Genomic DNA, 14,318 nt, shown 5'->3' on the forward strand with positions numbered 1-14,318 from the left:
CCTATAGAGTAGCTGTGAGTTGGAATCAACTCTAAGGCAACAGGAAAAAACATTTACGAAGGCGCTCTGGTGGCGCAACAGTTAACTACATGGCTGTTAACAAAAAGGTTGGTGATTCAAATTCACCCAGCAGCTCTGAGGAAGAAAGGCCTGGATATCTGCTTCTGTAAAGATTACAGCCAAGAAAACCCTATCGGGTAGTTTTACCCTATGGGGCAGTTCTACTCCATCACATGGGGTCACTATACCCAACAACACAATAAAACATTTACGAACTGTTTCCCTTACCTCATGCCCAGTTCTAGTGATTCAATTAATCTTCACAAAGAACCCAAAAGTGTGAGTGGCTATCATCCTCATTTCACAGATGAGGAAACTGAGGCGATGAATGGGAAAGCAACTCACCCAGGTTACGTGTCTACTGAAAGTTGAAACCGGGATTTGAAGTCAAACAATCTGAACTAGTTCCTGTGCTCTTAACCACCATACATACCGCCTTTCAATCTAGTAAGAAATGCTTAATTAAATTTTTGTCTCTAAATGTTTTAATTCAATAATTAAGGGTATCTTTTCTCTTTAAAAACTTTTTTTTTTTAACCCTGGTGCATTTCCAATCAAGGAAATCTGCAAATTTGGCTTACTTTACAAATGAAGTTTTTAAAATCCTCTAAAAATGTTGTAAGCCTATTGCAAAGATACATATTCTTGGGCTAGAATATACTTCATATAGAAACACAATATTTTTAAAAGCACACGCCCACACACAAATCATATAAACATTTTCTTTAGCTCTAGTGAAAAAATCTGTTGGCTGACAGCAAGCCTTAGGGAGAGGTACTAAAGTCAATAAAGTTGAGGGTGCCCAAGATAAATTTTAAAAGTAGCTAGGGCTCAGGACACATACCAAGGTTTTTTATTGTGTTCCTCAATAGCACTTTTAGTTAAAATTGTATGACTCTTTCCATGTATTTATTTTTCTTTCACTTTTATTTCCACTATTATTTGCATGCCAGGAGAAAGAATGAAGCCCCCACTAAGCACAGACATACTAGACCCTCCTTGCTCACTACTTGCAGCTAAATCAAACTAACGAACGAAACGCCAAAACTAACAACTGAATCTGCGTCAAAGACCCCCAAGGAGAACTGCAGTGTATCTCTATGGACGAACTGCCCACGTGGAACAATAGTTTGAAGAGCATTCATTATAAATACAAATATTTTAATGTTTTCACCAACCATCTTGGAAAGGTAAGACATAGAAAGAGATCTCTCCAGAAAAGAAAAAAATACTGATTACAGAGAGGAAAAACTATCCCATTATCAAGCTTTTGTCTTCTGCATCTCACAGACACCAGAGTGCCTTGATACCCAGGCCCCTTGATGGAGACATCTGTATTATGTGACCTGACATGCAAGAACAAAGAGACAAGATCGGTTATCTCCATGAGATGGTCTTTCCCATAAAGAATTCATGCTGTCAGTGAAACATTTTATGGAACAAAAGAAGGAAGACTAGACAGCTGGCTGGGGGCAAAGCTAATAAGGAACAAATCCACCATTCTTGGGTCTCATTACCAAAAGTAAATTACTGTAATAAATGAGCATTCTATTTGGAAAATTACAATTCTGTGTGGTAAAAAAAACACATTTTACCTCAAAATGAGTCTGAAGATTTGGTTAATTCTTACAGTCTTAGCCTCTATCCATTTTAATTCACTATTTTTAGATCAATTTCATGTCTACTATGAGAAGGATATGTGTAAACCATGGTGAGTACATCATCTATCACACTTGGGATTATGATGGTGAAGTCTTCAACCCAAGACAAATTTGTAGTACCACAGCATTCTTAAAAAGAATACATTAGATTGTATTGTATCAACGTCAATTTCCTAAGTTAGACAATTGTACTACAGTTATGGAAGCTGTTAACATTTATTGGGGAAACTGGATGAAAGACATATGGAATCTTTGTACATAATCCATGGAACTTTTTTGAAAGTCTAAAGTTATTTCAAAATTAATAGCTGAGAATATATTTTAAAAATTAAAACGACCTAAAATACACATTCCTATCATCTAAAATAGTCTTTCCAAATTAAAGAAAATAAACAAAAAAGAATATATGACAGCTTCTAATGTCAGGTTCTCCTCTTATGCCCTGTGTAAAATTAAGCTACAGATTTCTCTGTGAATTTTGTAGAACTGAATCTTTTTCTCTACTTCACTGTCTAGTATTAGCTTTTAAAAGATGGATTTAAAACATCATTTAGCTATAGCTTTGTGTGCATATTCTTACAAATAATAATTCTCCTCTTTAAGAAACCATAGCATTCAGTCAAACATAAGTAGGCAGAGATATGTGTACGTGTGTGTATGTGTGTGTATAAGAGAATGAGAGACATGGGAGAATCCTTAGGAAAAAAAAAATTACAAGACATACAACATCTCTAAGATTTTCTTACATTAACTCAGCCCACTCTAGAGCTTAAAAGAATTACAAAAGAAAGTTACCATGCAGCCATTCTTGTTAATTATAGAAAACCAAACCAACGCCCTGGAGTCGATTCCGACTTACAGTGACACTGTAGGAAAGAGCAGAACTACCCCACAGGGTTTCCAAGGCAGGCCCTGACGGCACAGTGGTTAAGAGGTTAAGAGATTGCTGCTATCTGAAAGGTCAGTAGTTTGAATCTACCAGCTGCTCCTTGGAAACTCTACAGGGTAGTTCTACTCTGTTCTATAGGGTTGCTGTGAGTCAGAATTGACTTGATAGCAATGGATTAATCTTTATGGAAGCAGACTACCAGGTCTTTCTCCGGTGGAGTGGCTGGTGGGTTCGAACTGCTGACCCTTCAGTTAGCAGCCGAGCGCTTAACCATTACAACATTATAGATACGGAGTAAAATACTGGGCCTGAGGGAAGCTAGGTGAGAGAACTGATGCGATTAACAAACATGGCGACCAGGCTCTCACCAGCTCTTGCCTGGATCACTAAAGTAGCTTTCTTCCTGCAAACTCTTGTAACTCCAAATCATCGCCCACACCAGCCTAACTTACTTTTCTAAAACACAGGAGCGATCCCATCATGTGCTAGTTTTAAAAAATATGCAGTATTGGAGCCACAGTGGGTGTGATCCAGCACTCATCCCCGTCCTCTATGCTCCCACACCTTTGTTTGGCCTCGCTCTGCCCAGAATACCCTTCCTCCCACCTTTCCTCCCTAATCCTCCACTGGGGCCAAAATGGAAAGGAATTTCTGGAAACTGGACTCCTCTGCACCTATGGGACGCTGCCCTCCTAACTTCTGGCCCACGCCCTGTGAGGTTGTGTATTATAGGGGGCGGGGAGAGGAGGGGAAGAAGAGACTGGTTTTCCTGCAAAACTGTACCTTTCTAGAAGTCAGGGGCATGAACTGCTAATCCTTCCCTCAGTAGTTTACACCAAAAAAGTGAGAGCCAAAAAATGTCTCAACAGATGTGTAAATGAATGAACTATAAAATTCCAACTAGGAGTTCATTTTAGGGAAATAACAGGAGATCCAAAGCCTAACTCCTCCGTTTACCATTGGTGTAATTTAGGCTATGACTAAATTACAGTTTACCTCTCAACTGTAAAACAGGGACGCTAATACTAGTCATACTGCTGGAGAGAACCGGGGAAGTTAAGGCACTGACCAGGGCCCTGAACCTGGTCTCAGTACTTGTGAGCATGCCTCCTCCTCCCCGTCCCCAGAGAGCTGCACTTTTTATGGTTAGGTGCTGTGGAGTCGATTGCGACTCACAGCAACCCTATGCACAACAGAACAAAACACTGTTTGGTCCCGTGCCACCCTCACAATCATTGTTATGTTTGAGCCCATTGTTGCAGCCATTGTGTCAATCCAATTCATCAATGGTCTTCTTTTTTGCTGACCCTCTACTTTACCAAGCATGATGTCCTAAATTGGAGTAAGTACATCCCTGGGTGTCCAAAACGGTTTGTGCTCCTCTGCTAACCTAAAGGTGGTCGGTCTGGACCCACCCAGCAGAGCCTTGGAAGAAAGGCCTGGCAGTCTGCTTCTGCAAAGATTACAGCCAAGAAAACCCCTATGAAGCAGCTGTACTCTGACACACATGGGGTTGCCATCAGTAGAAATTGACTGTCGACAATGGGTTTGGTTCTTTGTTTTTTTTAACTGGAGTAAAAGATGAAAAACCAGGATATCAGTAACAAGCCAAGAAGAAGAGGGAAGGGTTATAATTCTGAGCAAACGGAAGAAGACAGAGCACGGGAAACGGAGGCAGAAAGGGAGTAGGGGAGGAGGGGAGCATGAAAGCATGAAAGAAAGGTCAATGATAGCATTACTCTTCATTGAGCACAGGGGTCTCCTTTCCCAGGAAAAGACTTAGCCACCCGAGCCAAAATTATGAGAGAAATTAACTTTGTCTTTAGCAAAGAATTGAAAATCAGGATGCCTGGGTTCTGGTCTCCTCTCTGCTACCTTGAATTAAGTCATTAAACTCTGGGGCCCTTCCATTCCTCCTCTCTAAATGAGGGTGCTGAGAGGTTGTTTCCAAGGTCCCTTCCGCCCCTCACACTACATCACTCGGCCAGTGTCTCCACTTATAAAAGCCATAAGGCTTTCAGCTGGCCAAAAGAAACATAAAATTAAGATGAAGTCAGAATATTTGAAACTGTGGTTGGCTCTCAAATTCTAGGACTTAAAATTAATTAAGTCATTAGCTGATGGGCTTAATGTAAGACACCTTCCAAGAGAACATGTAAATTAACTGCTTTCAAAGGAGTTTGCCTTTTAAAAGTCCCCTAAGGTCGCTATGAGTCAGAATTGACTGGACAGCAACGGGTTTTGTTTGGTTTTAAGGGCCTCAACTACACCTCCTCTCCCCTACACTTTGCCCAAAACAACAAAACAACAAACCAAACCCTCTGCCATAGAGTTGATTCTGACTCATAGAGCTTCTGTAGGACAGAGTAGAAGGGCCCCATAAGGTTTCCAAGGCTGTAAATCTTTATGAAAGCAGACTGCCACATCTTTCTCCTGCGGAGCAGCTGATGGGGTTTGAACCGCCGACCTTTCGGTTGCAGCCAAGCACTTTAACCACTGCACCACCAGGGCGCCTTAAAACAACAAAAGGAGGGTTAAAAAAAAAAAAAAAAGATGAGTAAATAGCAAGACAGGATAAACTCAACAGTTTTGTGGACAGAAGACAGCTACATACTTTTCTGTAACTTGTATAGGACCTGGAGTGGGGTGGGGGGTGGGGGTGTGTACACAATGGATATTTACTAAGCACTGTAGAGAAATGGGCGTAAATTGTAGGAACAGAGCAGGGAACAGAGGAAATTTAAGGCTTGGGGGAGGTGCACATTGCAGGATCCTGCAAACAACAGGCACTGACTAACCCCCATCCCCTCCCTCTACAGTTAACAGTTAACAAAACCAAAACTAAGCCCATTGCCCTCAAGCCGACTCGGACTCATAGCAACCCTACAGGACAGAGTTGAACTGCCTCAGGGTTTCCAAGGCTGGAATCTTTACGGAAGCCAACTGCCACATCTTTTTCCCAAAGAGCTGCTGGTGGGTTCGAATCGCCGACCTATCAGTTAGCAGCCGAGCACTTCACCACTGTGCCACCAGGGCTCCTTTGTTAATAGTTAAGTAGCTTTAAAGACCAAGTGCCCCCGTAGACCAGGCTCAGTTTTACTGATCATCAAATTCTGGAGGCTAAAGCTAAAGAACCATCACAATTTACTAAATGAATAATCAGAAAAATTAACAATCTACCATATCTAGTAACCTTGGCAATTGCTACTCTTCAAAACAACCAACACCAACAGCTCCCCCCAGAAAGGAATGTTATGTCTGCAACCATGGAGTGATAAAAAAGCGTAAAATCCCACAGGATTCTAACTCATTTTACACCTCCCAGCAGACGCCTAAGCCTGTCATACTGAAAGGTGATATGCTCAGAAAACCTCTTAGAAAGCCCACAGGTTGCAGATTTAGTGAATAAAATACATTTCACAAGAACGCCATGGTGTGATTGCTCGGCGCTTACCAACTGTTGCAATTTACCATTACCATTTCCACTGGAAGGGCCAGGATTTTAGTCTGCATGATGGAAATGCCCAAATAGTAGCTTCAGCATGAGCAGAATTTACTAACATCTTCATAAATGCACCCCATTAGAGTGGGTTCATGAGTCTTTACAGAATTGTGCTTTGATGTCACACCTACATTTAAGAAGTACATACTTTTTCCCTTTTTCATTAACAGAACCACGTTCTCCAGTAAGTCCCAAGCACTTACTGGAGATAAAAAAAGTGTAAGATACTGACCCTGCCCTCCAAGCACTCACAATCTAGTGTTTTGGTAAAGCTCATCGTCTCTTAATTCTGTGTCTATTTAAATATTCCCCTATTAGCATTCCTTCTGAGAACCAAGGTTCATCCTAGCACTAGTCAAACATTTTCATGCCATATAGTATTATTTCTTCTCTAAAATGAGCACTTTGTTAAAAATTATCTAAAAGCAACTATTTGGTGCTGAACTGTGCATTGATTGAATTAATTTAAATGCAAAAATGTGTCCTAATGAACTCAAACAACCATCCCGAATTTACTGAGATCTACAACTCTTAGAAGCAGCCCTGGTGGCACAGTGGTCAAGCTCTGCTGCTAACCGAAAGGTTGGCGTTCAAACCCACCAGCTGCTTCAGGGGAGAAAGACCCGGCAGTCTGCTTCCTTAAAGATTACAGCCTTGGAAACCCTATGGGGAAGTTCTACTCTGTCCTACAGGGTCGCTAGGAGTCAGAATCAACTAGAAGGCAGTGGGTTTTGGTTTACGACTCCTGGGCAACACCCTCCACTGGTTTAAAACCAACAAAATCCCTGGGCAGACAGATGCCTCTCTATACTGTCAGAAAAGGGTTACTGTGCTCATTCACCCAAAAAATATTTTTATCCAATAAGCTATGAGGTTTGATTTTTACACACAGAAGAATCTAAGAAAGTAAAGTTGCAACTGTGGTTGAAATCAGTTAAGTACGACGTTTAGATGTGTAATTCTTCGACCACCTCTGATCCCCTCTCCTCAACTTCTGTATTGAAAAAGAATCATTCAAGCAGCATTGTACTTAAAATACTGGACAAAGTTACATTTCTATTATGTTGATCTGAGGCAGTTAACTCTGGAGTATTAAAATGTCCAGCTCCTGATGGTAAGGGTCAGAGAGCTGGGCTCCAGCCTGACATTGTCACTAACAAGGTATGTGCCACCCGTCAAGTCACTGCACACGCCTAGGCTTAAGTTGATGGCTAAAATCCCATATTTTAAATACAAAATGGAGTTCATGGTGTCTTTTATTTCAGTAAGAACTGGGAACATCAACCATCAGTGTTATGTCTTGATATATTCCCCTAAAGATGTGTTTACTTATAAATACTTGGGTGACAGCTTTTTACTAGTAGAACGAAGATCCTCCCCCTTTAACCTGGTGTCTTCCTACCCGCATGTACAAAGGAGAAGTAAAGTAGCCTTCATTTAAGTTTTACTAAGGAACAACCCTAACACCCAAGCTTACCCCTAAGGAAAATAAGGCTGTATAAAAGTATGCAAAAACATAAGTGAGCATAACCTGTTTGGGACGAGCTTTACATTCTTTCCAGCCTCACACTGAACCATTAGCTCTGTAAGAAGTACATATTTTCTTTTCTCTTGCATCTGCCCTTTGAATAACAGGTTTGAGCTCCTTGAGCCCCACCCCATCTTTTAAGTCAGCCAAAGAACACTCTGCCACAACCGACCAAGCAGCGCTGGAATCTGCCAGAGAAGGCAAAGACAATCTTCAGAAAGTACCACCTGCTAAACCCCAAAACAACCCTGAGCCTACACTTCAATATAAGTCCCCCCAGCCCACACGCTCATAAGGGATGAAATGTGTAAAATCCCACACAATTATCGAATGCATTTTCCCAGTGACTGAAGATTTGCAGAGCAGGATCTAATCAAAAAACAAGATAGGCTTCCTGATTGATGAACTTTAAAAAAGCAATCTTTCAACATAACTTTAACACACTCAGTGGTTTTTCTGGAATTTCAGTGAAGAGTCATATCCATCTGTAATGTTCACATATTGTAAAAGAGCTTTTAAATTCAAACAATATATACATTTTAAATACCAGCAAGTGAAAAGATGACAGAAATCTTTGACCAACCTTCCTGGTTCTATGAACAATAATAATCATAAATGTCAACGACACCTGAAATGGAACAGTAACTGGAACTTTGACTAGGAATGTCTGGAAAGATGAGACATGAGACTCCACTTGCAGGGGAAAAAAAAATACAGCTACCATTTACTGAGCACCTACTATATGTCAAGCCCTATGCTGAGCACTGATACACATCAACTTGGCTAAATCTCAGAAAACCCAAGAAGCAACTCTTCCTTTCCTCATTGCTCAGATGATGAAACCGCGAATCAGAGGGGTTAAATTCCTTGGCCCAAATCATGCAGGCCGTCCACTGAAGACCTGGCATTTGACCCAAGCTAACTCACTCCAAAGCTCAAGAACTTAATTACTGTGCTAAAACATTGTACACTGTGTCTCATCTCCAAAGAGGAGTTTCTTTCTAAAAACTATACCTCCTCCTGTTAGAAAAATAAAAGATTTCAGAGTAAATCTAGAGCCTTGTTTGATGATCTACACAACTGGCAATTTCAAACTCTTTTGACTAAAACTAACCTTTTATATATAGATTAAAATGTCTTACTGTAAAAACCTCTGATCCCAATCTACCTGTCTACTTACAGCCCCACCAAAGCAAATCTACTAATTCTTAAAGGCATGAAACCCTGAGTAGGTTAAAGCTTCATCCTCCATCTAGAAGAACTATTTTCAGAAATTATGCCAAATCCAAGGGCATTTTTAGTTACTGGACATTTCAAAATACATGACAGTACAGTTTTAGCAAAATAAGTCCCATTGTTTCTAGTCCCAAACACTTAATAAATATCCTGTAATTCTAAGCGTTGAAAAACTGCAAACACACACAGTCAGTAAGCTTTGGGGGTCCCGAGTAAGGAAATGGTACTTTTCCTCTCTTGGTCAAGCAAATGGTGAAGAGATAAACATCAGTAACATCAGCCTCCTCCCAAATCCAACTATGAAAGTACATGGCCAAATTCTCTCTATTTACATCCTCTCTTCGAAAAAATCTTTTGTCTTTTCCAAGTCAACTACTCAGCAGGTGTCCCAGATTAAACTATTGACTACAATACCCAATCTTTTTAAAAAAAAAAAAATCCTTGATGTGTCCTGTGGCTGGTTATTTTTTAATTAGGGTTTGAAATCCTATAGCGTGGGTAATTTAACCCCAGAAGAGCCAGAGCAAGAGAAGAACTCTGATGAGTAGAGTGGCCAAGTCAGGCAGCGAGAAGGGGGCTCCCCCTTTCAGAAGGGTGCCCTGTTCTGCGGGCTCCGATGCCACCTTCCCCGTACCTCCCGCCTCCCCAGGTAACTCACCAGGATCCCCATCACATCCGTCCAGAGTCGGGAGAACGCCTCGGACATGCCAGTGCCGGCCTCGGGCTCGGACACGGGCTCCTCCTCGGGCCCGGGGCCAGCTGCTCCCGCGTCCTCCATGGCCGCGTCGCGCGCACGGGCCGGGCGTCCAGGTCCCCGGGGCGCCCTCGCCCGCACCAGACGACGGCCGGCTGCCCCTACCGGGTCCCGGCGTCAACGAGCCGCGCCCCCGCGCCGCATCCCCCGGCGGCCCGCCCACCCTGCGGGGTCCCTCACAGGCGCCCGCACCGCGGATCTTGGTGGCCGCGGGCTGCGCGCGCGACTGACAACTCCAGAAACTTTCCCACCCCAACTCAGCCCGGCCACAGGGTAGCCGAAGGCAAAGTCCGCACCACTAGGCTTTACAGCGGGGAACTCTGTCCGCCCAGGAAGAATTCAACCCACTGCCAAGGCGGCTCTTCCTGTGACGGGGACCCACTGACTACGGCACGCGACTCGTTGCTTCAGCAAGCCTGGGCAGCGCCCTGCAGAGGTGACTGTGGTGCCTCGGGGACATGGGAGCAACTCCCTGGGACCCCTCTCTTCAAAATGAGCTCTTCCAGCTCCACATGACTCTCTCCCCTCGACGCTAAAGAAAGCGTTTAGCAACAAAAGGTGCTCTGATGTCAGGCTCTTTGCATGGAAATGAGCCCCAGACAGGAGAACAAATCGCCTGTTGAAAGAGCAGCCGCGCCGCAGCCTCCGGCCTGCGCGTTTCCAATCAAACTCTTCGCTGCCACAGATTGGGTCGCTGAAACTCGAGAAAGTTAATCTTTAAACTACTACTGCCGAAAGAGTTCATAAGTAGTGTCGTTATCATCCACGCCTCTCCTCTCGTAAAGTCGCGCCACCTAAGGAATTACAACGCTGCCTCAGTCAGCCGAGACTTTGCTGGAAGACACGGATTGAAACCTTGGGCTCGAGCCATTGTTTGTATCATTTTTATTCGTGGGGGACACATTTTGGCTACTGAGCGCCCACAATGCAGAGCATTGCTGGGGGGTTCAACTACTTAGAGCAAATGCGCTTTAGGTTTCAATGGTCCGTTTACATGAAGGCAGTAGGGAAGGACAATTTTCAAAACGAAATGTTATGTTTGTAGCCATTCTTCCAATCCACACTTGGGGCTCTGTGTTTGTTTTTCCAAGGGGAAGACTCCATGACGGATTTATTTTAAGAGGGAAATAGCCCTGTAGAGGTATTTCTCCTCTTGGGATTCATTCTTTAAGAACCACTCAGAGGATACGTGCCCCATTTGATTTTGTGATTGGTCACTGTGTGAAACAGTTAGGAAACCACACAGAATCTGCCCCTCTCTTAAAGGGCAGTGTGGTACCAAGAACCAGGTGAGGCGCCCCGGGCAGAGAGGCCTTGCTTGTTTTAGAGGCTTCTCCTGTTTTTTCTTTCTTTCCTTCTTGAGCCCACGTAAAAGGAAGGGGATCAGGGGACATACTTGAAATTCCCTTACTAAAGCATTAATTACTGGGAGTACCAATCAATGCAAATGAATAACCCTTATAGGAAAGTTCAAAAGTAAAATACTTTCTCAAAAGGAATTACATTTGTAGGCATAATTCCTGCTGATAACATTTTTTGAAATGGAAAGAAAAACAATGAGAAAGTTCTCCCTGCAAGTAGTGAGGTATTGTGTTGAACAGCAAGGAACACTGGACTAAGAGTCAACGTAGCCCAGGCCAGGTGCTTTTCTAGGACAGTGCAGAAGGTAGACCAGATGGATTCCAACGCTCCCTTATGCTCTATAATATTATGATTTCAAGTAAATTTAGTTGAAGTACTGGTGGTTTGGTTGTTGTCATTGGGTTTTTTGTTTTTTTAATTGTCGCATCTATAAAGATATTAAAATAAGTAAATGATGGTGTTATGGACTGAATTGTCTTCCCCCAAAATATGTGCTGGGATCCTAACCCCTGTACCTATGGATGTAATCCCGTTTGGGAATAAAGTCTACTTTGTTATGTTAATGAGGTCATATCAGTGTGGGTGTGTTTAAAACCTAATGACTTTTTTAAAATTTTTTTTATTGTACTTTAGATGAAGGTTTACAGAGCAAACTAGTTTCTCACTAAACAATTAATACACATATTGTTTTGTGACATTGGTTGCCCATCTCATGACGTGTCAACACTCTCCCCTTCTCGACCTTGGGTTCTCCATTACCAGCTTTCTTGTCCCCCTCCCCCCGGCTTCCTTACCCTTGGACTGGTATGCCCATTTAGTCTCGTTTTGTTTTATGGGCCTGTCATGGACTGAATTGTTTCCCCCGAAAATATCTGTCAACTTGGCTGGGTCATGATTCCAGTATTTTATAATTGTGTACCGTTTTGTAATCTGATGTGATTTCCTTATGTATTGTAAATTCAATGACTATGATCTAATAAGATGGATTATCGGCGTTGTACTGATGAGGTATATAAGATTAGATAGTGTCTTAAGCCAATCTCTTTTGAGATATAAAAGAGAGAAGCAAGCGAGACACATGGAAACCTCATGCCACCAAGACAGCAGTGCCGGGAGCAGAGCGCATCCTTTGGTCCTAAGGTTCCTGTGCTGAGGTGCTCCCAGACCAAGGGAAGACTGATGCATCACAAGGACCTTCCTCCAGAACCAACAGAGAGAGCAAGCCTTCTCCTGAATTTGATGCCCTGAAATTGGACTCATAGCCTACTGGACTGTGAGAGAATAAATTTCTCTTTGTTAAAACCGTCCACTTGTGGTATTTCTGTTATAGCAGCCCTAGATGACTAAGAAGGGCCTGTCTGATCTTTGGCTGAATGGTGAACCTCAGGAGTGACTTCATTACTGAGCTAGAAGAGTGTCCTGGGGCCATACTTTTGGGGTTTCCCCAGTCTCTGTAAGGCCAGTAAGTCTGTTCTTTTTAGATGCAAAAAGAGCAGATTCGACACAGGAAAACCAAAAAGAAACCAAACCCGTTGCCCTCGAGTTGATTCCGACTCATAGCGACCCTAAAGACAGGGTAGAACTGTCCCATAGGGTTTCCAAGGAGCGCCTGGTGGTTTTAAACTGCCAACTTTTTGGTCAGCAGCTGTAGCTCTTAACCAGTACACCAGATGTTGTTGTTAGGTGCCTTGGAGTTAACTTTTGACTCGTAGAGACCACATGTGACAGAGGAGAACTGTCCCATAGGGTTTTCTTGGCTGTAATCTTTATAGAAGCAGATCACCCGGTCTTTCTCCTGAGGAGCTGCTGGGTGCGATTGAACTGCCAACCTTTCAATTAGCAGCAGCCTAGCTTTTAACCGTTGTGCCAACCAGGGCTACTTGGGATAAAGATAGATGCCCCTGTTTACTCCACACATATACACACCCACAGACCACGAAAAGTGTAATCAATGTCATTGAATTGTAAATGTAGAAGTTGTTGTGTTGTCGAATGTTTTGGTTTCTATGTTTTCATCATAATAAAAAAAAAAAAAAAAGATGTCATGTGGAGATCACCAAGGCACGGAAGAGCCAGTGCCCTGAATTTGGACTTGTATCCTCCTGAATTGTGAAAGAGGAGCCCTGGTGGCACAGTGGTTAATCGCTCAGCTGTAACCAAAAGGTGGGGAGTTTGAACCCCCAAGCCGCTCCATGGGAGAAAGATATGGCAGTCTGCTTCCGTAAAGATTACAGCCTAAGAAGCCCTATGGGGCAGTTCTACTGTGTCCTATGGGTTTGCTATGAGTCGGAATTGACTGGAAGGCAACAGCGTTAAACTGTGAGAAAATAAATTTCTGTTCTTTAAAACCACTCAGTGGTAGTTTTGTTATAGCAGCACTAGACATCTAAGACAGATGGGAAAAGGTAAAATAGCCTTTTAGAGTTGATATGACTGGTATGTGTAAGAATTTCCATTTATTAGCCCTGTGGTACTTTTATAAATTCAAGAAAATACCGAGAACTCATGCTGCTTCCACCAAAGAGCAGTTTGTTCTGTGTATGAACACTTTCTGGCAAGTGACTGGGCAAGAAGCCATAGAAACAGGGCAGTGTGGGCCAGGGTGAGGGTACGGCTGACTCTCCGGTACCAATCACAGGTCTTTTTCTTCTTGATTCATCAGGAGACCCGGGGCAAAGCATTTAACCTTTTGGTGTGCTGCAGTTTCCCCATCCAAGATGAGGCAAAGCCACACTAATTGCCACCCACCTCCTCAGAGGTGATACTTTGGGGTCATCTAAAGAGAGGCACTATTTAGCAACAACACATACATACACATCAATATAACTAAACCTTCGCCAGCATTTTGGCACTTAAAAAAATCAATCTAACCTAGATATTTAAGCTCATTTTCCTGGTGCTCCCTAATAAATGGTTAGGGAAATGAAATAAATTATCTATTTTGGAAATGTTGCTGCCTATGATTTTGCTGTCTGTATGTAAATGTGAAATTTTACGTTTGAAGTTCTTTTTCTACTTCTGGAACGTGAATAATTTTGCTGGCTAGTTTCAAAATGAAGCTGAATCTCTTTACTTATTAACTCCATGAGCTTTAGCTCAAAGGGAGTCTGATTACTGCTCTCAAGATTGAATCTTTTCTTCTTTAGTCAATGGCAATCCTTATCTCCAAAAATTTCTGCAGGGGCTCTTTTACAAAATTTCTCTTCCCTCGTATAAGAATCATCATCACCACCACCATCACCACCACCATCACCATCACCACCACCATCACCACCACCATCACCATCACCATCACACTATCCTGGAGTTCCGTAGGCTAGCATTTA

General features: G+C 42.7%; 1 protein-coding gene across 1 annotated transcript in view; it reads right to left on the minus strand.

Moving 5' to 3' along the window:
- The window catches only part of SASH1 (SAM and SH3 domain containing 1), a 226,525-nt gene extending 216,277 nt beyond the window's left edge, over window positions 1-10,248 (minus strand). Inside the window, exon 1 of the mRNA XM_004368843.3 lies at window positions 9,535-10,248. Coding sequence (XP_004368900.1) covers window positions 9,535-9,654 — 120 coding nt within the window. The 5' untranslated portion in view covers window positions 9,655-10,248. The remainder of the gene's footprint in view (window positions 1-9,534) is intronic.
- Between the last annotated feature and the right edge of the window lie 4,070 nt (window positions 10,249-14,318).

This window comes from Trichechus manatus, unplaced genomic scaffold (assembly GCF_000243295.1).
Source record: "Trichechus manatus latirostris isolate Lorelei unplaced genomic scaffold, TriManLat1.0 scaffold00002, whole genome shotgun sequence".
Classification (NCBI taxonomy): Eukaryota; Metazoa; Chordata; class Mammalia; order Sirenia; family Trichechidae; genus Trichechus; species Trichechus manatus.